This window comes from Oncorhynchus gorbuscha, unplaced genomic scaffold, assembly GCF_021184085.1.
Source record: "Oncorhynchus gorbuscha isolate QuinsamMale2020 ecotype Even-year unplaced genomic scaffold, OgorEven_v1.0 Un_scaffold_866, whole genome shotgun sequence".
NCBI lineage: Eukaryota > Metazoa > Chordata > Actinopteri > Salmoniformes > Salmonidae > Oncorhynchus > Oncorhynchus gorbuscha.
Window position 1 is genome coordinate 85,001 of NW_025745850.1, and position 23,981 is coordinate 108,981.

Sequence of the window (23,981 nt, forward strand, 5' to 3'; positions counted from 1 at the left end):
GAGAAGGGCAGGCACGGACACACAGACGGAGACAGGCAGGCAGGGAGACTCGGGAGACAGGGAGACGGGCAGGCACGGACACACAGACGGAGACAGGCAGGCAGGGAGACGGGCAGGCACGGACACACAGACAGGGAGACAGGCAGGCAGGGAGACAGGCAGGCAGGCAGGCAGGGAGACTCGGGAGACAGGCAGGCAGACAGGCAGGGAGACAGGGAGACCGGCAGGGAGACACAGACAGGCAGGTAGGGAGACAGGCAGGGAGACAGGCAGGGAGACACAGACAGGCAGGCAGGGAGACACAGACAGACAGGCAGGGAGACAGGCAGGGAGACACAGACAAACAGGAAGACAGACAGGCAGGGAGGCACAGACAGACAGGCAGGGAGACAGGCAGGGAGACAGGCAGGGAGACAGGCAGGGAGACACAGACAAACAGGGAAACACAGGAAGACAGACAGGCGGGAAGACGCAGACAGGCGGGAAGACGCAGACAGGCGGGCGGGGAGACTCAGGCAGGCGGGCGGGGAGACGCAGGCAGGCGGGCGGGGAGACGCAGGCAGGCGGGCGGGGAGTCGCAGGCAGGCGGGCGGGGAGTCGCAGGCAGGCGGGCGGGGAGTCGCAGGCAGGCGGGCGGGGAGTCGCAGGCAGGCGGGCGGGGAGACGCAGGCAGGCGGGCGGGGAGACGCGGGCGGGGAGACACAGGCAGGCGGGCGGGGGACACGCAGAGGACCAAAGGGATGGTTGAGGAGATGAGGGTGAGCCCTCCCTCTGCTGGTGGTTAGTGGAACTTACAACTCTGTCTTCTGTCTCAGAACGTGGAGGACGCTGTGAAGATTGCAGGAGAGATCGGTAAGTGAATCAAAATTACATTAATTAATTTAAAAAAGATTTGCCTGGCCTCCATGTAGAATTTTCATATTGTTTTGTTGATCAGGCTACCCGGGTCATATTGTGTTGTTGATCAGGCTACCAGGGTCATATTGTGTTGTTGATCAGGCTACCAGGGTCATATTGTGTTGTTGATCAGGCTACCAGGGTCATATTGTGTTGTTGATCAGGCTACCAGGGTCATATTGTGTTGTTGATCAGGCTACCAGGGTCATATTGTGTTGTTGATCAGGCTACCAGGGTCATATTGTCTTGTTGATCAGGCTACCCGGGTCATATTGTCTTGTTGATCAGGCTACCCGGGTCATATTGTCTTGTTGATCAGGCTACCCGGGTCATATTGTCTTGTTGATCAGGCTACCCGGGTCATATTGTCTTGTTGATCAGGCTACCCGGGTCATATTGTCTTGTTGATCAGGCTACCCGGGTCATATTGTCTTGTTGATCAGGTTACCCGGGTCATATTGTGTTGTTGATCAGGCTACCCGGGTCATATTGTGTTGTTGATCAGGCTACCCGGGTCATATTGTCTTGTTGATCAGGCTACCCGGGTCATATTGTGTTGTTGATCAGGCTAACCGGGTCATATTGTGTTGTTGATCAGGCTACCCGGGTCATATTGTCTTGTTGATCAGGCTACCCGGGTCATATTGTCTTGTTGATCAGGCTACCCGGGTCATATTATGTTGTTGATCAGGCTACCAGGGTCATTATGTTGTTGATCAGGCTACCAGGGTCATATTGTGTTGTTGATCAGGCTACCCGGGTCATATTGTGTTGTTGATCAGGCTACCCGGGTCATATTGTGTTGTTGATCAGGCTACCCGGGTCATATTGTCTTGTTGATCAGGCTACCCGGGTCATATTGTCTTGTTGATCAGGCTACCCGGGTCATATTGTCTTGTTGATCAGGCTACCCGGGTCATATTGTCTTGTTGATCAGGCTACCCGGGTCATATTGTCTTGTTGATCAGGCTACCCGGTCATATTGTCTTGTTGATCAGGCTACCCGGTCATATTGTCTTGTTGATCAGGCTACCCGGTCATATTGTCTTGTTGATCAGGCTACCTGGGTCATATTGTGTTGTTGATCAGGCTACCCGGGTCATATTGTCTTGTTGATCAGGCTACCCGGGTCATATTGTCTTGTTGATCAGGCTACCCGGGTCATATTGTGTTGTTGATCAGGCTACCCGGGTCATATTGTCTTGTTGATCAGGCTACCAGGGTCATATTGTCTTGTTGATCAGGCTACCAGGGTCATATTGTGTTGTTGATCAGGCTACCCGGGTCATATTGTGTTGTTGATCAGGCTACCCGGTGATGATCAAGGCCTCAGCAGGAGGAGGGGGGAAAGGCATGAGGATCGCCTGGAACGATGATGAGACCAGGTGACATTCGTTATTACTATAATAAATGCAATTCAAATATAATAAAAGCATTTAAAATTATACAATAATTTATACGTCTCTACACTGTGTAGTAAATGGCATTAAGATATTTCTAGACTTTATTAAGACATTTAATTAGACCTGAATAAACCGTTTCCATTCTGTCTTTCCCAGGGAAGGTTTTCGTTTGTCCTCACAGGAGGCTGCGTCTAGTTTCGGAGACGACCGTCTGCTGATAGAGAAGTTTGTCGACAACCCCAGACACATTGAGATCCAGGTCCTGGCTGATAAGCATGGTAATGCTCTGTGGCTGAACGAGAGGGAGTGTTCTATCCAGAGGAGGAACCAGAAGGTGGTGGAGGAGGCTCCAAGGTCAGGGGTCAATGTTTTCACCTTTAACTTATTCATTGGTGTAAGTCCTAGGTGGGCTCCCGAGTGGCGCAGCGGTCTAAGACACTGCATCTCAGTGCAAGAGGCGTCACTGCAGTCCCTGGTTCAAATCCAGGCTGCATCACATCCGGGCGTGATTGGGAGTCCCATAAGGCGGCGCACAATTGTCCCAGCGTCGTCCGGGTTTGGCCCTTTATAGGTGGTCATTGTAAATAAGAATTTCTTCTCAACTGACTAGTTAAATAAAGGTTACATGAAATAAATGTCTTGGGTTGTAAAGTTATGTGATTTCTGTCCTCCTCTCTGCAGTACGTTCCTGGACCCAGAGACACGTCGTGCGATGGGGGAGCAAGCGGTACAGCTGGCTAAAGCAGTCCAGTACTCCTCTGCCGGGACCGTAGAGTTCTTGGTGGACTCCAACAAGAACTTCTACTTCCTGGAGATGAACACTCGCCTTCAGGTGGGGCGATGGGAAGAAAGACATAGTTTAGTCTCTGTGTGTGTTTTTCTGTGACACTTGAGCCAAGTGACTTCCTGTAACCAACCCAGTCCTCCCCTCTGAGTGGTTGATCCGACCGCTGACCTTTGCCCCCTTCAGGTGGAGCACCCAATCACAGAATGCATCACTGGTCTGGACCTGGTGCAGCAGATGATCCGTGTGGCCAAGGGTTTCCCTCTGCTACACAAACAGGAAGACATCCCCATCAATGGCTGGGCTATAGAGAGCAGAGTCTACGCTGAGGTGGGCTTCACTGAACACTTGTTCTGCTCTGTACCGTAGAGTGAAGCCGGTCAACCCTTCTGCTGCCTTGTGAATGTGTCACTTCTCTCTACGAAGCGCTTTCTGGGTCCCCGCTGTCTGCTGGACACTTCCTGTGTGTTATAGAGGTTATGGAGAGGTTTAATTAGGCAGTTATAACCTGTTATAAAGCATGTTTCTCCTTCTCCAGGACCCCTACAAGTCCTTTGGCCTGCCCTCCATTGGACGCCTGTCACAGTACCAGGAACCCATCAACCTCCCAAAGGTGAGTCACATGCATGTACACTTTTTGCTTGTGTGCATATGCTCTGAGTTGACCTCTCTGTTATTTCTGCTGAAGACGTGAATGTGTGTTGACCTGTCTATTATTTCTGCTGAAGACGTGATGTGTGTTGACCTCTGTTATTTCTGAAGACGTGATGTGTGTTGACCTCTGTTATTTCTACTGAAGACGTGATGTGTGTTGACCTCTCTGTTATTTCTACTGAAGACGTGATGTGTGACCTTGTTATTTCTACTGAAGACTGAACCTGAACCTGAGGATATTTCCACGGAATACTGCTGCTGTTCTAGTCAGGCCTCAGATGTTCAGCATCACAATGCTTGTTGTTATGACTACTAATAATATTGTCATATTTACATCTTCCTGTCCTCCCCCTGATGTCAAATCTATTTGTTTTTGAAATGGTTTTAATTGTTATTGATAGGTTATTTTTTCATCGTAAGTAAACAACATGGAAATACATACTACATGTCCTATTTCTATCTTCCTGGAAGACTTGTAGTCATGCTGATATGTAGTCATGCTGACATGTAGTCATACTGACATGTAGTCATACTGACATGTAGTCACGCTGACATGTAGTCACGCTGACATGTAGTCACGCTGACATGTAGTCACGCTGGCATGTAGTCACGCTGACATGTAGTCACGCTGACATGTAGTCACGCTGACATGTAGTCACGCTGGCATGTAGTCACGCTGACATGTAGTCACATTGACATGTAGTCATACATGACATGTGTAGTCACGCTGACATGTAGTCACGCTGACATGTAGTCACGCTGACATGTAGTCACATTGACATGTAGTCACGCTGGCATGTAGTCACGCTGGCATGTAGTCACGCTGACATGTAGTCACGCTGGCATGTAGTCACGCTGGCATGTAGTCACGCTGGCATGTAGTCACGCTGGCATGTAGTCACGCTGGCATGTAGTCACGCTGGCATGTAGTCACGCTGGCATGTAGTCATACAGACATGTAGTCATACAGACATGTAGTCATACAGACATGTAGTCACGCTACATGTAGTCACATATGTAGTCACATTGACATGTAGTCATACTGACATGTAGTCATACTGACATGTAGTCACATTGACATGTAGTCACATTGTCATATTGACATGTAGTCATACTGACATGTAGTCATACTGACATGTAGTCATACTGACATGTAGTCATGACATGTAGTCATATTGACATGTAGTCATATTGACATGTAGTCATATTGACATGTAGTCACATTGACATGTAGTCACATTGACATGTAGTCATATTGACATGTAGTCACGCTGACATGTAGTCACGCTGACATGTAGTCATGACATGTAGTCATGACATGACATGTAGTCACATTGACATGTAGTCACATTGACATGTAGTCATACTGACATGTAGTCATACTGACATGTAGTCATACTGACATGTAGTCATATTGACATGTAGTCATATTGACATGTAGTCATATTGTCATGTAGTCATATTGACATGTAGTCATATTGACATGTAGTCATATTGACATGTAGTCATATTGACATGTAGTCATATTGACATGTAGTCATACTGACATGTAGTCATGTAGTCATGTAGTCATACTGACATGTAGTCATACTGACATGTAGTCATACTGACATGTAGTCATATTGACATGTAGTCATACTGACATGTAGTCATACTGACATGTAGTCATACTGACATGTAGTCATATTGACACGTAGTCTTATTGACACGTAGTCTTATTGACACGTAGTCTTATTGACACGTAGTCTTATTGACACGTAGTCTTATTGACATGTAGTCTTATTGACATGTAGTCTTATTGACATGTAGTCATGCTGACATGTAGTCATGCTGACATGTAGTCATGCTGACATGTAGTCATGCTGACATGTAGTCATGTTGACATGTAGTCATGTTGACATGTAGTCATGTTGACATGTAGTCATACTGACATGTAGTCATATTGGCATGTAGTCATGCTGGCATGTAGTCATGCTGGCATGTAGTCATGCTGGCATGTAGTCTTATTGACATGTAGTCATAGAGACATGTAGTCATAGAGACATGTAGTCATAGAGACATGTAGTCATAGAGACATGTAGTCATAGAGACATGTAGTCATAGAGACATGTAGTCATAGAGACATGTAGTCATAGAGACATGTAGTCATAGAGACATGTAGTCATAGAGACATGTAGTCATGCTGACATGTTGACATGTAGTCATGTTGACATGTAGTCATGTTGACATGTAGTCATGCTGACATGTAGTCATGCTGACATGTAGTCATGCTGACATGTAGTCATGCTGACATGTAGTCATGCTGACATGTAGTCATGCTGACATGTAGTCTTATTGACATGTAGTCATGCTGACATGTAGTCATGCTGACATGTAGTCTTATTGACATGTAGTCTTATTGACATGTAGTCTTATTGACATGTAGTCTTATTGACATGTAGTCTTATTGACATGTAGTCTTATTGACATGTAGTCTTATTGACATGTAGTCATGCTGACATGTAGTCATATTGTCATGTAGTCATATTGTCATGATCCTAAACACGGGGGCCCCACAAGGGTGCGTTCTGAGCCCTCTCCTGTACTCCCTGTTCACCCACGACTGCGTGGCCACGCACGCCTCCAACTCAATCATCAAGTTTGCGGACGACACAACAGTGGTAGGCTAGATTACCAACAATGACGAGACGGCCTACAGGGAGGAGGTGAGGGCCCTCGGAGTGTGGTGTCAGGAAAATAACCTCACACTCAACGTCAACAACTAAGGAGATGATTGTGGACTTCAGGAAACAGCAGAGGGAACACCCCCCTATCCACATCGATGGAACAGTAGTGGAGAGGGTAGCTAGTTTTAAGTTCCTCGGCATACACATCACAGACAAACTGAATTGGTCCACTCACACTGACAGCGTCGTGAAGAAGGCGCAGCAGCGCCTATTCAACCTCAGGAGGCTGAAGAAATTCGGCTTGTCACCAAAAGCACTCACAAACTTCTACAGATGCACAATCGAGAGCATCCTGGCGGGCTGTATCACCGCCTGGTACGGCAACTGCTCCGCCCTCAACCGTAAGGCTCTCCAGAGGGTAGTGAGGACTGCACAACGCATCACCGGGGGCAAACTACCTGCCCTCCAGGACACCTACACCACCCGTTGTTACAGGAAGGCCATAAAGATCATCAAGGACATCAACCACCCGAACCACTGCCTGTTCACCCCGCTATCATCCAGAAGGCGAGGTCAGTACAGGTGCATCAAAGCTGGGACCGAGAGACTGAAAAACAGCTTCTATCTCAAGGCCATCAGACTGTTAAACAGCCACCACTAACATTGAGTGGCTGCTGCCAACACACTGTCATTGACACTGACCCAACTCCAGCCATTTTAATAATGGGAATTGATGGGAAATGATGTAAATATATCACTAGCCACTTTAAACAATGCTACCTTATATAATGTTACTTACCCTACATTATTCATCTCATATGCATATGTATATACTGTACTCTACATCATCGACTGCATCCTTATGTAACACATGTATCACTAGCCACTTGAACTATGCCACTTTGTTTACTTTGTCTACACACTCATCTCATATGTATATACTGTACTCGATACCATCTACTGTATGCTGCTCTGTACCATCACTCATTCATATATCCTTATGTACATGTTCCTTACATCCCCTTACACTGTGTATAAGACAGTAGTTTTGGAATTGTTAGCTAGATTACTCGTTGGTTATCACTGCATTGTCGGAACTAGAAGCACAAGCATTTCGCTACACTCGCATTAACATCTGCTAACCATGTGTATGTGACAAATAAAATTTAATTTGATTCATATTGTCATGTAGTCATATTGTCATGTAGTCATGCTGACATGTAGTCATATTGACATGTAGTCATATTGACATGTTGTCTCCTCTCTATCAGGTGCGTGTGGACAGTGGCATCCAAGAAGGAAGTGACATCAGTATCTACTATGACCCAATGATCTCCAAGGTCAGCTACTGTGTGTTCCCTCAAACTGCCAAACACAATCACATTGCCCTTTGCCCTTATGTTTTACTAATCTGTAATGTGAATGTCCCTCTGTGCTCGCCGTAGCTGGTGACCTATGGCGACACGCGCGCTGAAGCCCTGCAGAGGATGGAGGCGGCTCTGGATAACTACGTCATCAGAGGTAAGACACACACACTCTCACACACTCACACACTCTCACACTCTCTCACTCACTCACTCACTCACTCACTCACTCACTCACTCACTCACTCACTCACTCACTCACTCACTCACTCACTCACTCTGTGTTGGGTGTTAGAGCTTTCTGGAAACATCTTCAGTTCCTCAAGACTCTGACATTTTCTATATAGCTACACACATGTAGAGGTTCTGATCTCTACCGGTCGCTGTCTGTTGTTCCTGTCTGTGTGACTGTCCAGGGGTCTCATCTCTACCTGTCTCTGTCTGTTGTTCCTGTGTGTGTGACTGTCCAGGGGTCTCATCTCTACCTGTCTCTGTCTGTTGTTCCTGTGTGTGTGACTGTCCAGGGTCTCATCTCTACCTGTCTCTGTCTGTTGTTCCTGTGTGTGTGACTGTCCAGGGGTCTCATCTCTACCTGTCTCTGTCTGTTGTTCCTGTGTGTGTGACTGTCCAGGGGTCTCATCTCTACCTGTCTCTGTCTGTTGTTCCTGTGTGTGTGACTGTCCAGGGGTCTCATCTCTACCTGTCTCTGTCTGTTGTTCCTGTGTGTGTGACTGTCCAGGGGTCTGATCTGTCTGTTGTTCCTGTGTGTGTGACTGTCCAGGGGTCTGATCTGTCTGTTGTTCCTGTGTGTGTGACTGTCCAGGGGTCTGATCTGTCTGTTGTTCCTGTGTGTGTGACTGTCCAGGGGTCTGATCTGTCTGTTGTTCCTGTGTGTGTGACTGTCCAGGGGTCTGATCTCTACCTGTCTCTGTCTGTTGTTCCTGTGTGTGTGACTGTCCAGGTGTGACCCACAACATCCCCCTGCTCAGAGAGATCATCACCCACCCTCGCTTCATCTCTGGTGACATCACCACTAACTTCCTGCCAGAGGAATACCCAGAGGGGTTCAAAGGTCACCAGCTGACCTCCGAGGGTCGCAGGGAGCTCGTCGCCACCGCAGCCGCTCTCTACGTCTCCGCACAGCTCCGCTCCCAGAGGTTCCTGGGTAATCTTAGGTAAATTAAACCAATTCAAATAACTGTGAGAACTTCTTGTAAGAATTGGGGGTGGAACAGCACACCGATAACGCACCATCTTGGTCAGGTTGATACTGTAAAAGATGTGTTCTCAATGACTTACCTGGTTAAATCAAACGGAGAGGAGGTAAAAACAACAAGAGGTTCTAGTTGACATCAGAAAGAGCTAGAGCTCTCATTGTTCCTCATGTGTTAATTATTGTGCTGTTTCACTGTGTCTGAATGTCCATTGTCTGTTTTTACAGAGGTTATTATTGTGTTGTGTGTTTACACCAGTGTTTTACATGTTCCATTGTTTGTAGCACCGTCTCAGTCCTGCAATATGTCACCAGTTAACAGAGCTGTATCCTAGCGTGGTGTAGCAGTCTGCTGGTCAAACTGTTAGACTTGATTCTCTCTGACAGCCCTGCCATCTGTCTAAACATCTGGCCACATTTTCTTCTTTCTTTTTCGGATCGTTTCCTTTCGTTGTTCATGAACCGCCGGGGGTCGGTCTTTGTAGTTGCAGTCAGTGGTAGAGGCCCCCTCCCTAACTTCTCTCACTCCTCCTCTCCTCCCTCCCTCACTCCCTCACTCCCTCACTCCCTCACTCCCTCACTCCCTCACTCCCTCACTCCCTCACTCCCTCACTCCCTCACTCACTCACTCACTCCCTCACTCCCTCCCTCACTCACTCCTCACTCTCACTCACTCTCACTCACTCTCCTCTACTCTCCTCACTCTCCACTCTACTCTCCACTCACTCTCCTCTACTCTCCTCACTCACTCTCCTCTACTCTCCTCTACTCTCCTCCTCTCTCCTCTACTCTCCTCTACTCTCCTCCTCTCTCCTCCTCTCTCCTCCTCTCTCCTACTCTCTCCTACTCTCTCCTACTCTCTCCTCCTCTCTCCTACTCTCTCTCCTCCCTCCCCCCTCCTGTCTCCTCCCTCCCCCTTCCTCTCTCTCAGAGCAGGGATAAACCAGACAGATCCTTCTACAGTGGAGTGAGAGAGCATGATCAGTAAAGCCTCAACACTATAGTTAGCCATCAACATTTTATAAACATTTATATCTTTTGAATTTCTGGTTCAAAAGCTAAACCTGTATGTTTTGGAGCTGTTGATTATGTTCATATAGACCAGGCTCATATAGACCAGGCTCATATAGACCAGGCTCATATAGACCAGGCTCATATAGACCAGGCTCATATAGACCAGGCTCATATAGACCAGGCTCATATAGACCAGGCTCATATAGACCAGGCTCATATAGACCAGGCTCATATAGACCAGGCTCATATAGACCAGGCTCATCTAGACCAGGCTCATATAGACCAGGCTCATATAGACCAGGCTCATATAGACCAGGCCAGACCAGGCTCATTTCAAGTGTCTGTTAATAGAAGTTGTATTAGGAAGGTTGGCTGAGAGGTCAGCTGGCTGTGATCTCCTTGGTTCAGCTTTGTAACAGAGCAGCAGACTGGTCTCTGGTGTAGGGAGAGAGAGGAGGCAGCTGTCAGTCAGTGGAGGAGCTGACTCTGTTTATACAGCTTCCTCTGACCCTCAGAGAATAGCTCTCTGAGACTGATACTAATGGGAAAGGTGTGTGTGTGTGTGTGTGTTTCAGGGTGTCCACAACCCCCCAGGAGCAGAGGCAGTGGGAGCTGTGTGTAGAGTTGGAGAAGGGAAGCCACACGGTCGCTGTGTCACGCTCTGGATCCACGTTCACTGTGAGTCACACACACACACACACACACACACACACACACACACACACACACACACACACACACACACACACACACACACACACACACACACACACACACACACACACACACACACACACACACACACACACACACACACACACACACACACACACACACACACACAGTGGGGTCTGAAATTATTGACACCCTTGATAAAGATGAGCAAAAAACTGTATAAGGTAAATTATTTAAATACTGAGATCTATTTTATGCAACAAAAAGGGGATATTATATTATACTAATATAATGACTCAAAGAAAGACATTTTGTTTAACCAGTTATTTTAGTTTTTACTCAAAGGTACATTATTGCCATCCCTGTATTTAATACACTTCAATACCGTTCCTCCAAACCTGTTGAAAACCTGTGGTTTGAATTGAAGAGGGCAGTTGCCCAGACGAAGGATATCAACGATCTGGAAGGATTCTGTATGGAGGAACGGTCCAACATCCCTCCTAATGTGTTCTCCTAAAACATTTTAGAGAAAGGCTCTGTTATCCTCGCAAGGTGAAGCATTGAAAACAGAGGTGTCAATAATCTTGACTCCTACCTTTTAGAGATTAAAAAAATACTTGTTAATTTAAAAAAAAACTATTGTATTAGTATAAAATAACATACTTTTCCCATTTATTTGAGGAAACAATTTAGCTCAGTATTTGAGTTATATGTTTTCTACAGTCATTTTGCTGATCATTTATCATGGTGTCAATCATTTGGGACCCCACTCTATATCCCTGTGGTTTGGTAGAGTGAATGAAAGCAGTTGGCTCTTCTCCCTGTGAGGGGGCTTGAATGGAGCTGAGGTCCAGGTGGTGAGGGGGAGGAGGGGTTGTCCTGTCCGACAGACATCACTCGGTGGCTGGGTGTTTAGACACCTGCAGTCCCTGGTCTGGTGGGTTGTTTTCCTTGAACCAGGATGACATATGTTCCTAATCAGCCTCTCCTGGTCACCCAGAACCACTGAACCACACATCAAACTAGGGGCCAGTACCCCCCAGGAGAGGAACGACTGGTGCTGGGTACTGTGTCCTTTCCCTGGTCCTCTAGTAGTGGATACTGGGTCTCTCCCTGGTCCTCTAGTAGTGGATACCTCTCCCTGGTCCTCTAGTAGTGGATACTGGGTCTTTCCCTGGTCCTCTAGCAGTGGATACTGGGTCTTTCCCTGGTCCTCTAGTAGTGGATACTGTGTCTTTCCCTGGTCCTCTAGTAGTGGATACTGGGTCTCTCCCTGGTCCTCCTAGTAGTGGATACTGGGTCTCTCCCTGGTCCTCTAGTAGAGGATACTGGGTCTCTCCCTGGTCCTCTAGTAGTGGATACTGGGTCTTTCCCTGGTCCTCTAGAGGATACCAGAGAGACACCCTATCCACTCTAGTAGTGGATACTGGGTCTTTCCCCCTGGTCCTCTAGTAGTGGATACTGGGTCTTTCCCTGGTCCTCTAGTAGTGGATACTGGGTCTCTCCCTGGTCCTCTAGTAGTGGATACTGGGTCTCTCCCTGGTCCTCTAGTAGTGGATACTGGGTCTTTCCCTGGTCCTCTAGTAGTGGATACTGGGTCTCTTCCTGGTCCTCTAGTGGATACTGGGTCTCTCCCTGGTCCTCTAGTAGTGGATACTGGGTCTTTCCCTGGTCCTCTAGTAGTGGATACTGGGTCTCTCCCTGGTCCTCTAGTAGTGGATACTGGGTCTCTCCCTGGTCCTCTAGTAGTGGATACTGGGTCTCTCCCTGGTCCTCTAGTAGTGGATACTGGGTCTCTCCCTGGTCCTCTAGTAGTGGATACTGGGTCTTTCCCTGGTCCTCTAGTAGTGGATACTGGGTCTCTCCCTGGTCCTCTAGTAGTGGATACTGGGGGTCTCCTCTGCCCAACAGTACTATCTGATGCTGTTATTTTCCCAAGTGGTTCAACATAGCTGCTCCTCCTGCTGTCAGGCGGCAGACTGTCTCTTCCAGCATATCAAGCTGCAGTCTCTCCACATGGGAAGCAAAATGTCTTGTATCAGAATAATAAGTAGAGTGTAGTAATGAAATGACCCTCTGACCCCCCTGGCAGGTGGAGGTGGATGGAGTTAAGGTGGAGGTTAGTGGAGAGTGGAACCTGGCCTCAGCCCTGCTGCCTGTCACCATCAACAGAACCCCCAGGGTTCTACAGTGTCTGTCTAGAGACGCAGGAGGAGACATCACTCTACAGTACCTGGGCACACAGGTGAGTCACCTCTCCTTCACTCTGGTGAATGTATGAATCTTGTGTCTTAGTGGTCGTGTGTATGTTTTTTGTCTATGTACAAACATTTAGTGACGTTCCTCTTATCTGTCGAACCAAGTCCCGCCTACACATCCCCATCCAGCCTAGTCCCAGACCCCCAATACCCCCCCGAGACCCCCACACTACACAGAATGTCAGGAAGAGAAAACCATCCGTTATGTATCAGAGGCTTTGAAAGGAGCCGGCTATAAACAGCTCTGTGCTGCTCACACCCTGGGGGGGGCTTTGAACGCAGGCTCCACAGGAACTTGTCACGGGGCGACATCACTTCCCTTTCCTCCTTTAGGGACCTGGGGCTGGGCCGTGGGGGTCTGATCGGGCATGGGGGGTTGGGAGGAGGTTGATGAGGGGCTCAGTAAGTACCTCTGTCCTGTCCACTGCTGCGTCAGCTGGAGGATTCTGTCTTTGTGTTGGAGTGGATGAGACACCCCTGCTGAGCTGCTTCCAGGCTTCCTCTCCTGAGGACATGGAAGACCACTGTGTCCCCCTGTATCCCTTAGCTCTCACTCCTCCTGGGTATGTTCTAGTCTAGCTCATCCTGGGTATGTTCTAGTCTAGCTCATCCTGGGTATGTTCTAGTCTAGCTCATCCTGGGTATGTTCTAGTCCACCTCATCCTGGGTATGTTCTAGTCTAGCTCATCCTGGGTATGTTCTAGTCTAGCTCATCCTGGGTATGTTCTAGTCTAGCTCATCCTGGGTATGTTCTAGTCCAGCTCATCCTGGGTATGTTCTAGTCCAGCTCATCCTGGGTATGTTCTAGTCCATAGCTCATCCTGGGTATGTTCTAGTCCAGCTCATCCTGGGTATGTTCTAGTCTATAGCTCATCCTGGGTATGTTCTAGTCTATAGCTCATCCTGGGTATGTTCTAGTCCATAGCTCATCCTGGGTATGTTCTAGTCTATAGCTCATCCTGGGTATGTTCTAGTCCAGCTCATCCTGGGTATGTTCTAGTCTATAGCTCATCCTGGGTATGTTCTAGTCTATAGCTCATCCTGGGTATGTTCTCATCCTGGGTATGTTCTAGTCCAGCTCATCCTGGGTATGTTCTAGTCTAGCTCATCCTGGGTATGTTCTAGTCCAGCTCATCCTGGGTATGTTCTAGTCTAGCTCATCCTGGGTATGTTCTAGTCCAGCTCATCCTGGGTATGTTCTAGTCCAGCTCATCCTGGGTATGTTCTAGTCCAGCTCATCCTGGGTATGTTCTAGTCTAGCTCATCCTGGGTATGTTCTAGTCCAGCTCATCCTGGGTATGTTCTAGTCTAGCTCTTCCTGGGTATGTTCTAGTCCAGCTGGGGCCATCCTGGGTATGTTCAATCCAGCTCATCCATCTGGAAAGTTCTAGTCCAGCTCATCCTGGGTCCCGGCCTGTTGAATAGACTAGCTACTTCCTGGTTTTCAGAACAACACTAGTTACCAGGCTGGTTAGTCCAACAGTAGTTACCAGGGGTTCAAACAACATCAATAACCAGGCTGGTTTCAGAACAACACCTAGTTACCAGGCTGGTTTCAGAACAACACCTAGTTACCAGGCTGGTTTCAGACCAACCCCTAGTTACCAGGCTGGTTTCAGACCAACACCTAGTTACCAGGCTGGTTACAGACCAACACCTAGTTACCAGGCTGGTTACAGACCAACACCTAGTTACCAGGCTGGTTTCAGACCAACACCTAGTTACCAGGCTGGTTTCAGACCAGGCTGGTTACAGACCAACACCTAGTTACCAGGCTGGTTACAGACCAACACCTAGTTACCAGGCTGGTTACAGACCAACACCTAGTTACCAGGCTGGTTACAGACCAACACCTAGTTACCAGGCTGGTTACAGACCAACACCTAGTTACCAGGCTGGTTACAGACCAACACCTAGTTACCAGGCTGGTTACAGACCAACACCTAGTTACCAGGCTGGTTACAGACCAACACCTAGTTACCAGGCTGGTTACAGACCAACACCTAGTTACCAGGCTGGTTCCAGACCAACACCTAGTTACCAGGCTGGTTCCAGACCAACACCTAGTTACCAGGCTGGTTACAGACCAACACCTAGTTACCAGGCTGGTTACAGACCAACACCTAGTTACCAGGCTGGTTACAGACCAACACCTAGTTACCAGGCTGGTTACAGACCAACACCTAGTTACCAGGCTGGTTACAGATCAACACCTAGTTAACCTGGTTGGTTGACCTGTATCTGAACTGGGGTGACAGTCAACGGGGGCAATATGAGGGCTGTTAGTCACTGTTGTTTCCTGGGCAGAAATCCTGTCTAAGCCTGCATTTCCCCAGGCCATCCCAACGCTCCCATTCCCCACACTCCTGACACTCCGGATTACAGCCCTGATTTACGAGTCCAGCTTGGGTTTCCCTCCCCGCTCCTGGTTTTCCAACAAGGGATTGTCCGCCCTGGGAATCAATGGCTGTTTGTTTGGGGCTACCCCGGCCAGGGTTTATTTTAGTCACTTTGATGGTGTTGTGAAGAGGATGACCTGTCGTGTGTGTGTGTGTGTGTGTGTGTGTGTGTGTGTGTGTGTGTGTGTGTGTGTGTGTGTGTGTGTGTGTGTGTGTGTGTGTGTGTGTGTGTGTGTGTGTGTGTGTGTGTGTGTCTTATGTGTGTGTGGGTGTGTGTGTGGAAGGTCCACTAAATGAGTCTTATGAGTCAGGGTTCCAGGGACCTTCCTGAGGAAGGTAAACAGACAAGGATGCATGAGGCCTCATCCCACATGGTGGGTGGCTTCCAACGCTAATGTTATTGTACTGTGACCTTCATACTGGGACAGCTCTAGTAGTGTGACTGGGACCAGCTACTAGTAGTGTGACTGGGACCAGCTACTGGTAGTGTGACTGGGACCAGCTACTGGTAGTGTGACTGGGACCAGCTACTGGTAGTGTGACTGGGACCAAGCTACTAGTAGTGTGACTGGGACCAAGCTACTAGTAGTGTGACTGGGACCAAGCTACTAGTAGTGTGACTGGGACCAAGCTACTAGGCTGGGACCAAGCTACTAGTAGTGTGACTGGGACCAAGCTACTAGTAGGGACCAAGCTAGTGTGACTGGGACCAAGCTACTAGTAGTGTGACTGGGACCAAGCTACTAGTAGTGTGACTGGGACCAAGCTACTAGTAGTGTGACTGGGACCAAGCTACTAGTAGTGTGACTGGGACCAAGCTACTAGTGGTGTGACTGGGACCAAGCTACTAGCGGTGTGACTGGGACCAAGCTACTAGCGGTGTGACTGGGACCAAGCTACTGCGGTGTGACTGGGACCAAGCTACTAGCGGTGTGACTGGGACCAAGCTACTAGTGTGTGACTGGGACCAAGCTACTAGTAGTGTGACTGGGACCAAGCTACTAGTAGTGTGACTGGGACCAAGCTACTAGTGTGTGGGACTGGGACCAAGCTACTAGTGGTGTGACTGGGACCAAGCTACTAGTAGTGTGACTGGGACCAAGCTACTAGTAGTGTGACTGGGACCAAGCTACTAGTAGTGTGACTGGGACCAAGCTACTAGTAGTGTGACTGGGACCAAGCTACTAGTGGTGTGACTGGGACCAAGCTACTAGCGGTGTGACTGGGACCAAGCTACTAGTGGTGTGACTGGGACCAAGCTACTAGTAACTGGGACCAAGCTACTAGCGGTGTGACTGGGACCAAGCTACTAGCGGTGTGACTGGGACCAAGCTACTAGCGGTGTGACTGGGACCAAGCTACTAGCGGTGTGACTGGGACCAAGCTACTAGCGGTGTGACTGGGACCAAGCTACTAGTGGTGTGACTGGGACCAAGCTACTAGTAGTGTGACTGGGACCAAGCTACTAGTAGTGTGACTGGGACCAAGCTACTAGTGGTGTGACTGGGACCAAGCTACTAGTAGTGTGACTGGGACCAAGCTACTAGTAGTGTGACTGGGACCAAGCTACTAGTAGTGTGACTGGGACCAAGCTACTAGTAGTGTGACTGGGACCAAGCTACTAGTGGTGTGACTGGGACCAAGCTACTAGTAGGTGTGACTGGGACCAAGCTACTAGCGGTGTGACTGGGACCAAGCTACTAGCGGTGTGACTGGGACCAAGCTACTAGCGGTGTGACTGGGACCAAGCTACTAGCGGTGTGACTGGGACCAAGCTACTAGCGGTGTGACTGGGACCAAGCTACTAGCGGTGTGACTGGGACCAAGCTACTAGCGGTGTGACTGGGACCAAGCTACTAGTAGTGTGACTGGGACCAAGCTACTGGGACCAAGCTAGTGGTGTGACTGGGACCAAGCTACTAGTAGTGTGACTGGGACCAAGCTACTAGTAGTGTGACTGGGACCAAGCTACTAGTAGTGTGACTGGGACCAAGCTACTAGTAGTGTGACTGGGACCAAGCTACTAGTGGTGTGACTGGGACCAAGCTACTAGCGGTGTGACTGGGACCAAGCTACTAGCGGTGTGACTGGGACCAAGCTACTAGCGGTGTGACTGGGACCAAGCTACTAGCGGTGTGACTGGGACCAAGCTACTAGCGGTGTGACTGGGACCAAGCTACTAGCGGTGTGACTGGGACCAAGCTACTAGCGGTGTGACTGGGACCAAGCTACTAGTGGTGTGACTGGGACCAAGCTACTAGTAGTGTGACTGGGACCAAGCTACTAGTGGTGTGACTGGGACCAAGCTACTAGTAGTGTGACTGGGACCAAGCTACTAGCGGTGTGACTGGGACCAAGCTACTAGCGGTGTGACTGGGACCGGCTACTAGTAGTGTGACAATGCCCCCCTAGCCTAGACCAGTGTGAAGCCAGGATAATGCCCCACCTAGCCTAGACCAGTGTTAAGCCAGGATAATGCTCCACCTAGCCTAGACCAGTGTTAAACCAGGATAATGCTCCACCTAGCCTAGACCAGTGTTAAACCAGGATAATGCTCTCCCTAGCCTAGACCAGTGTTAAGCCAGGATAATGCTCCACCTAGCCTAGACCAGTGTTAAGCCAGGATAATGCTCCACCTAGCCTAGACCAGTGATAAACCAGGATAATGCTCTCCCTAGCCTAGACCAGTGTTAAACCAGGATAATGCTCTCCCTAGCCTAGACCAGTGTTAAGCCAGGACAATGCCCCAGCTAGCCTAGACCAGTGTTAAGCCAGGATAATGCTCCACCTAGCCTAGACCAGTGATAAACCAGGATAATGCTGGGACATTTTCAGCTTCCAGGAATTGTGTACGGATCCTTGCGACATGGAGTGACGTGGGGCTGTGCATTATCATGCTGAAACATGAGGTGATGGTGGCGGGTGAATGGCAGGACAATGGGCCTCAGGACTTCCTGACAGTATCAATCAAATTGCCATCAATAAAATGCAATTGTGTTCTTTGTCCGTAGCTTAAACCTGCCCGTACCCTAACCCACCGCCACTATGGTGCACTCTGTTCACAATGTTCAGCAAACTGCTCACCCACACGACGCCATACACCCTGTCTGCCCGGTACAATTGAAACCGGGATTCATCCAGCATGCCAGTGGTCATCGAAGGTGAGCGTTTTACCCACTGAAGTCGGTGGCGACGCCAAACTGCAGTCAGGCCAAGACCCTGGTGAGGATGGTGAGAACACAGATGAGCTTCCCTGAGACGGTTTCTGACAGTTTGAGCAGAAATTCTTAGGTTGTGCAAAACCCACATTTTCATCAGCTGTCCGGGTGGCTGGTCTCAGATGATCCCGTAGGTGAAGAAGCCGGATGTGGAGGTCCTGGGCTGGCGTGGTTACACGTGGTCTGCGGTTGTGAGGCAGGTTGGACGTACTGCTGTGTCCCGTGTGGCTCATTTGATAGAGCATGACGCTTGCGACGTCAGGGTTCTGGGTTCAATTCCCACTGGGAATATGGAAATGAATGCACTCACTGTAACTCGTTCTGATAAAGACCATCTGCTAAATTACTCCAAAGTAAAAAATGTAGAATATACTGCCAAATTCTCTAAAATAACAGTGGAGGCGGCTTATGGTAGAGAAATGAACTCTCTGGCAACAGTTCTGGGATCTTTTATTTCAGCGAATGAAACATGGGACCAACACTTTACATGTTGTTTATATTTTGTGTTCTGTATAAAAGGACTGAGTTAGGAAGGTATTTTGTTATCAAGCTGTTATCAAACTTCTGTATCCAGCTGCTCATTGAATCGCACAACACAACAGATACCAGCAATTATGTCTTGTACCTCTCCCTCCTCATCTCACTCTCCGGTCTCACCTTGTTGCTCGGAGCCAAGCTACCGTTGGCTGTTATATTTATTAGGCCTGCTGCTTTGTGAAGTTTCAACTCTTAACGAGGGAGAAACCAGCCACTCAGTGCTAGCTATGTAAGACATAAATTAGCCTAATGAGCTAATTAAAGGATTGGCATGAAATAGCCTGATGAATGAACCCACTGGCTGTAATGCAGTAGTAGCAGTAATGCAGTAGAAGCAGTAGTATTGATTCACTAAGCCAGGGACAGGGATATAGACCGACACGAATGATGTTGGGTGCTGCCACCCGGTGGACCCAAGGAGAACAGCATCAACACAATAGGAGTTTCAGAATAATGAATGTGGAGTGTTGTTCATCTTTATTTGTCTTTCATTAGTTTTACAACATGGGCCTACTTTGTGGACTTGTATATGTAATGAATTGATAACTGTGAATTGACCCCGACCTCTGTCTCTTGTGTGTTCAGTTTAAGGTGCGGGTTGTCAGTCAGCTGGTATCCACGCTGAGCGCTCACATGCCTGAGAAGGTTCCAGAAGACACCAGCAGCATCCTGCGTTCTCCCATGCCTGGCTCCGTGGTCGCCGTGTCTGTCAAACCTGGAGACGTGGTAAGAACGTACATGTTACATAGAATCCACATTGATCCGAGACACTGGTACATAGAGCATCCTGGACAGAGTGGTAGCATCATGCCTGGTACGTAGAGCATCCTGGACAGAGTGGTAGCATCATGCCTGGTACGTAGAGCATCCTGAACAGAGTGGTAGCATCATGCCTGGTACGTAGAGCATCCTGAACAGAGTGGTAGCATCATGCCTGGTACATAGAGCATCCTGAACAGAGTGGTAGCATCATGCCTGGTACGTAGAGCATCCTGAACAGAGTGGTAGCATCATGCCTGGTACGTAGAGCATCCTGAACAGAGTGGTAGCATCATGCCTGGTACGTAGAGCATCCTGAACAGAGTGGTAGCATCATGCCTGGTACGTAGAGCATCCTGAACAGAGTGGTAGCATCATGCCTGGTACGTAGAGCATCCTGAACAGAGTGGTAGCATCATGCCTGGTACGTAGAGCATCCTGAACAGAGTGGTAGCATCATGCCTGGTACGTAGAGCATCCTGAACAGAGTGGTAGCATCATGCCTGGTACGTAGAGCATCCTGAACAGAGTGGTAGCATCATGCCTGGTACGTAGAGCATCCTGCACAGAGTGGTAGCATCATGCCTGGTACGTAGAGCATCCTGAACAGAGTGGTAGCATCATGCCTGGTACGTAGAGCATCCTGAACAGAGTGGTAGCATCATGCCTGGTACGTAGAGCATCCTGAACAGAGTGGTAGCATCATGCCTGGTACGTAGAGCATCCTGAACAGAGTGGTAGCATCATGCCTGGTACGTAGAGCATCCTGAACAGAGTGGTAGCATCATGCCTGGTACGTAGAGCATCCTGAACAGAGTGGTAGCATCATGCCTGGTACGTAGAGCATCCTGAACAGAGTGGTAGCATCATGCCTGGTACGTAGAGCATCCTAAACAGAGCATCCTGAACAGGGTGGTAGCATCATGCCTGGTACGTAGAGCATCCTAAACAGAGTGGTAGCATCATGCCTGGATCTGTGGTGGCTTTGTCTGTCAAGCCTGGAGATGATGTGGTAAGGACATGTTTCATGTTAAACACATACATGTTGCTGGATATTAGTTGTTACATGTTACATACATGTTGTTGCTGGATATTAGTTGTTACATGTTACATACATGTTGTTGCTGGATATTAGTTGTTACATGTTACATACATGTTGTTGCTGGATATTAGTTGTTACATGTTACATACATGTTGTTGCTGGATATTAGTTGTTACATGTTACATACATGTTGTTGCTGGATATTAGTTGTTACATGTTACATACATGTTGTTGCTGGATATTAGTTGTTACATGTTACATACATGTTGTTGCTGGATATTAGTTGTTACATGTTACATACATGTTGTTGCTGGATATTAGTTGTTGGATATTAGTTGTTACATGTTACATACTTGCTGTTGTTGCTGGATATTAGTTGTTGCTGGATACATGTTACATACATGTTGCTGCTGGATATTAGTTGTTACATACATGTTGCTGCTGGATATTAGTTGTTACATACATGTTGTTGCTGGATATTAGTTGTTACATGTTACATACATGTTGCTGCTGGATATTAGTTGTTACATGTTACATACATGTTGCTGCTGGATATTAGTTGTTACATACATGTTGTTGCTGGATATTAGTTGTTACATGTTACATACATGTTGTTGCTGGATATTAGTTGTTACATGTTACATACATGTTGCTGCTGGATATTAGTTGTTACATACATGTTGCTGGATATTAGTTGTTACATGTTACATACATGTTGTTGCTGGATATTATTTGTTGTTACATGTTGCATACATGTTGTTGCTGGATATTAGTTGTTACATACATGTTGCTGAATATTAGTTGTTACATACATGCTGTTGCTGGATATTAGTTGTTACATACATGTTGTTGCTGGATATTAGTTGTTACATGTTGTTGCTGGATATTAGTTGTTACATGTTACTGCTGGATATTAGTTGTTACATGTTGCTGCTGTTGTTGCTGGGATATTAGTTGTTACATGTTGTTGTTGCTGGATATTAGTTGTTACATACATGTTGCTGCTGTATATTAGTTGTTACATACATGTTGTTGCTGGATATTAGTTGTTGCTGGATACAGTTGTTACATGTTGTTGCTGGGATATTAGTTGTTACATGTTGTTGCTGCTGGATATTAGTTGTTACATGTTGTTGCTGCTGGATATTAGTTGTTACATGTTGTTGCTGGATATTAGTTGTTACATATATTGTTGCTGGATATTAGTTGTTACATGTTGTTGCTGGATATTAGTTGTTACATGTTGTTGCTGGATATTAGTTGTTACATGTTGTTGCTGGATATTAGTTGTTACATGTTGCTGCTGGATATTAGTTGTTACATGTTGTTGCTGGGATATTAGTTGTTACATACATGCTGCTGGATATTAGTTGTTACATACATGTTGTTGCTGGATATTAGTTGTTACATACATGTTGTTGCTGGATATTAGTTGTTACATGTTGTTGCTGCTGGATATTAGTTGTTACATGTTGTTGCTGCTGGATATTAGTTGTTACATGTTGTTGCTGCTGGATATTAGTTGTTACATACATGTTGCTGCTGGATATTAGTTGTTACATACATGTTGTTGCTGGATATTAGTTGTTGCTGGATATTAGTTGTTACATGTTGTTGCTGCTGGATATTAGTTGTTACATGTTGTTGCTGGATATTAGTTGTTACATGTTGTTGCTGGATATTAGTTGTTACATGTTGTTGCTGGATATTAGTTGTTACATGTTGTTGCTGGATATTAGTTGTTACATGTTGTTGCTGGATATTAGTTGTTACATGTTGTTGCTGGATATTAGTTGTTACATGTTGTTGCTCCTGGATATTAGTTGTTACATGTTGTTGCTGGATATTAGTTGTTACATGTTGTTGCTGGATATTAGTTGTTACATGTTGTTGCTGGATATTAGTTGTTACATGTTGTTGCTGGATATTAGTTGTTACATGTTGTTGCTGCTGGATATTAGTTGTTACATGTTGTTGCTGGATATTAGTTGTTACATGTTGCTGGATATTAGTTGTTACATGTTGCTGGATATTAGTTTTACATGTTGCTGGATATTAGTTTCCTCATCCATCAATGATTTAACCTTGTAAATCAGCACTCAATGATGGAGATGGAATGCTGGTTTATCAATATTGCATGTGGTGTCTGGCGCCTGTTAATGCATATGTCTCTCTGTCTGTCTGTCTGTCTGTCTGTCGAGTCATGCATCATTGTATGTAGTAATGATGTATTGTTGTTGTTCCCCAGGTGGCTGAAGGCCAGGAGATCTGTGTGATCGAGGCCATGAAGATGCAGAACAGCTTGATTGCTGCTAAAGCTGCCAAGGTAAGGCCAATGGACCCCCACTACACTAACCTACACTACAGCACATTACCACACCCCCCCCCCCATTACACTAACCTACACTACAACACATTATCACCCCCTATTACACTAACCTACACTACTACATTACCACCCCCCCATTACACTAACCTACACTACAACACATTACCACCCCCCCCATTACACTAACCTACACTACAGCACATTACCACACCCCCCCATTACACTAACCTACACTACAACACATTATCACCCCCCTATTACACTAACCTACACTACTACATTACCACCCCCCATTACACTAACCTACACTACAACACATTACCACACCCCCATTACACTAACCTACACTACTACATTACCACCCCCCATTATACTAACCGACACTACAACACATTACCACCCCCCATTACACTAACCTACACTACTACATTACCACCCCCATTACACTAACCTACACTACTACATTACCACCCCCCATTACACTAACCTACACTACTACATTACCACCCCCCCATTACACTAACCTACAACACATTACCACACCCCCCCATTACACTAACCTACACTACTACATTACCACACCCCCATTACACTAACCTACACTCACTACTACATTACCACCCCCCCCCATTACACTAACCTACACTACTACATTACCACACCCCCCATTACACTAACCTACACTCACTACTACATTACCACCCCCCATTACACTAACCTACACTCACTACTACATTACCACACCCCCCATTACACTAACCTACACTCA

At 47.3% G+C, this 23,981-nt stretch overlaps 1 protein-coding gene across 1 annotated transcript in view; it reads left to right on the forward strand.

Annotated features, from left to right (window-relative positions):
* pcca (propionyl-CoA carboxylase subunit alpha) overlaps positions 1–23,981 on the forward strand; it is a 57,780-nt gene that overhangs the window by 32,235 nt on the left and 1,564 nt on the right. The window contains exons 8-20 of the mRNA XM_046335853.1: positions 816–852; positions 2,204–2,282; positions 2,457–2,654; positions 2,982–3,132; positions 3,271–3,414; positions 3,623–3,697; positions 7,676–7,744; positions 7,850–7,925; positions 8,730–8,943; positions 10,571–10,673; positions 12,763–12,915; positions 19,668–19,808; positions 23,132–23,209. Coding sequence (XP_046191809.1) covers positions 816–852; positions 2,204–2,282; positions 2,457–2,654; positions 2,982–3,132; positions 3,271–3,414; positions 3,623–3,697; positions 7,676–7,744; positions 7,850–7,925; positions 8,730–8,943; positions 10,571–10,673; positions 12,763–12,915; positions 19,668–19,808; positions 23,132–23,209 — 1,518 coding nt within the window. The remainder of the gene's footprint in view (positions 1–815; positions 853–2,203; positions 2,283–2,456; positions 2,655–2,981; positions 3,133–3,270; positions 3,415–3,622; positions 3,698–7,675; positions 7,745–7,849; positions 7,926–8,729; positions 8,944–10,570; positions 10,674–12,762; positions 12,916–19,667; positions 19,809–23,131; positions 23,210–23,981) is intronic.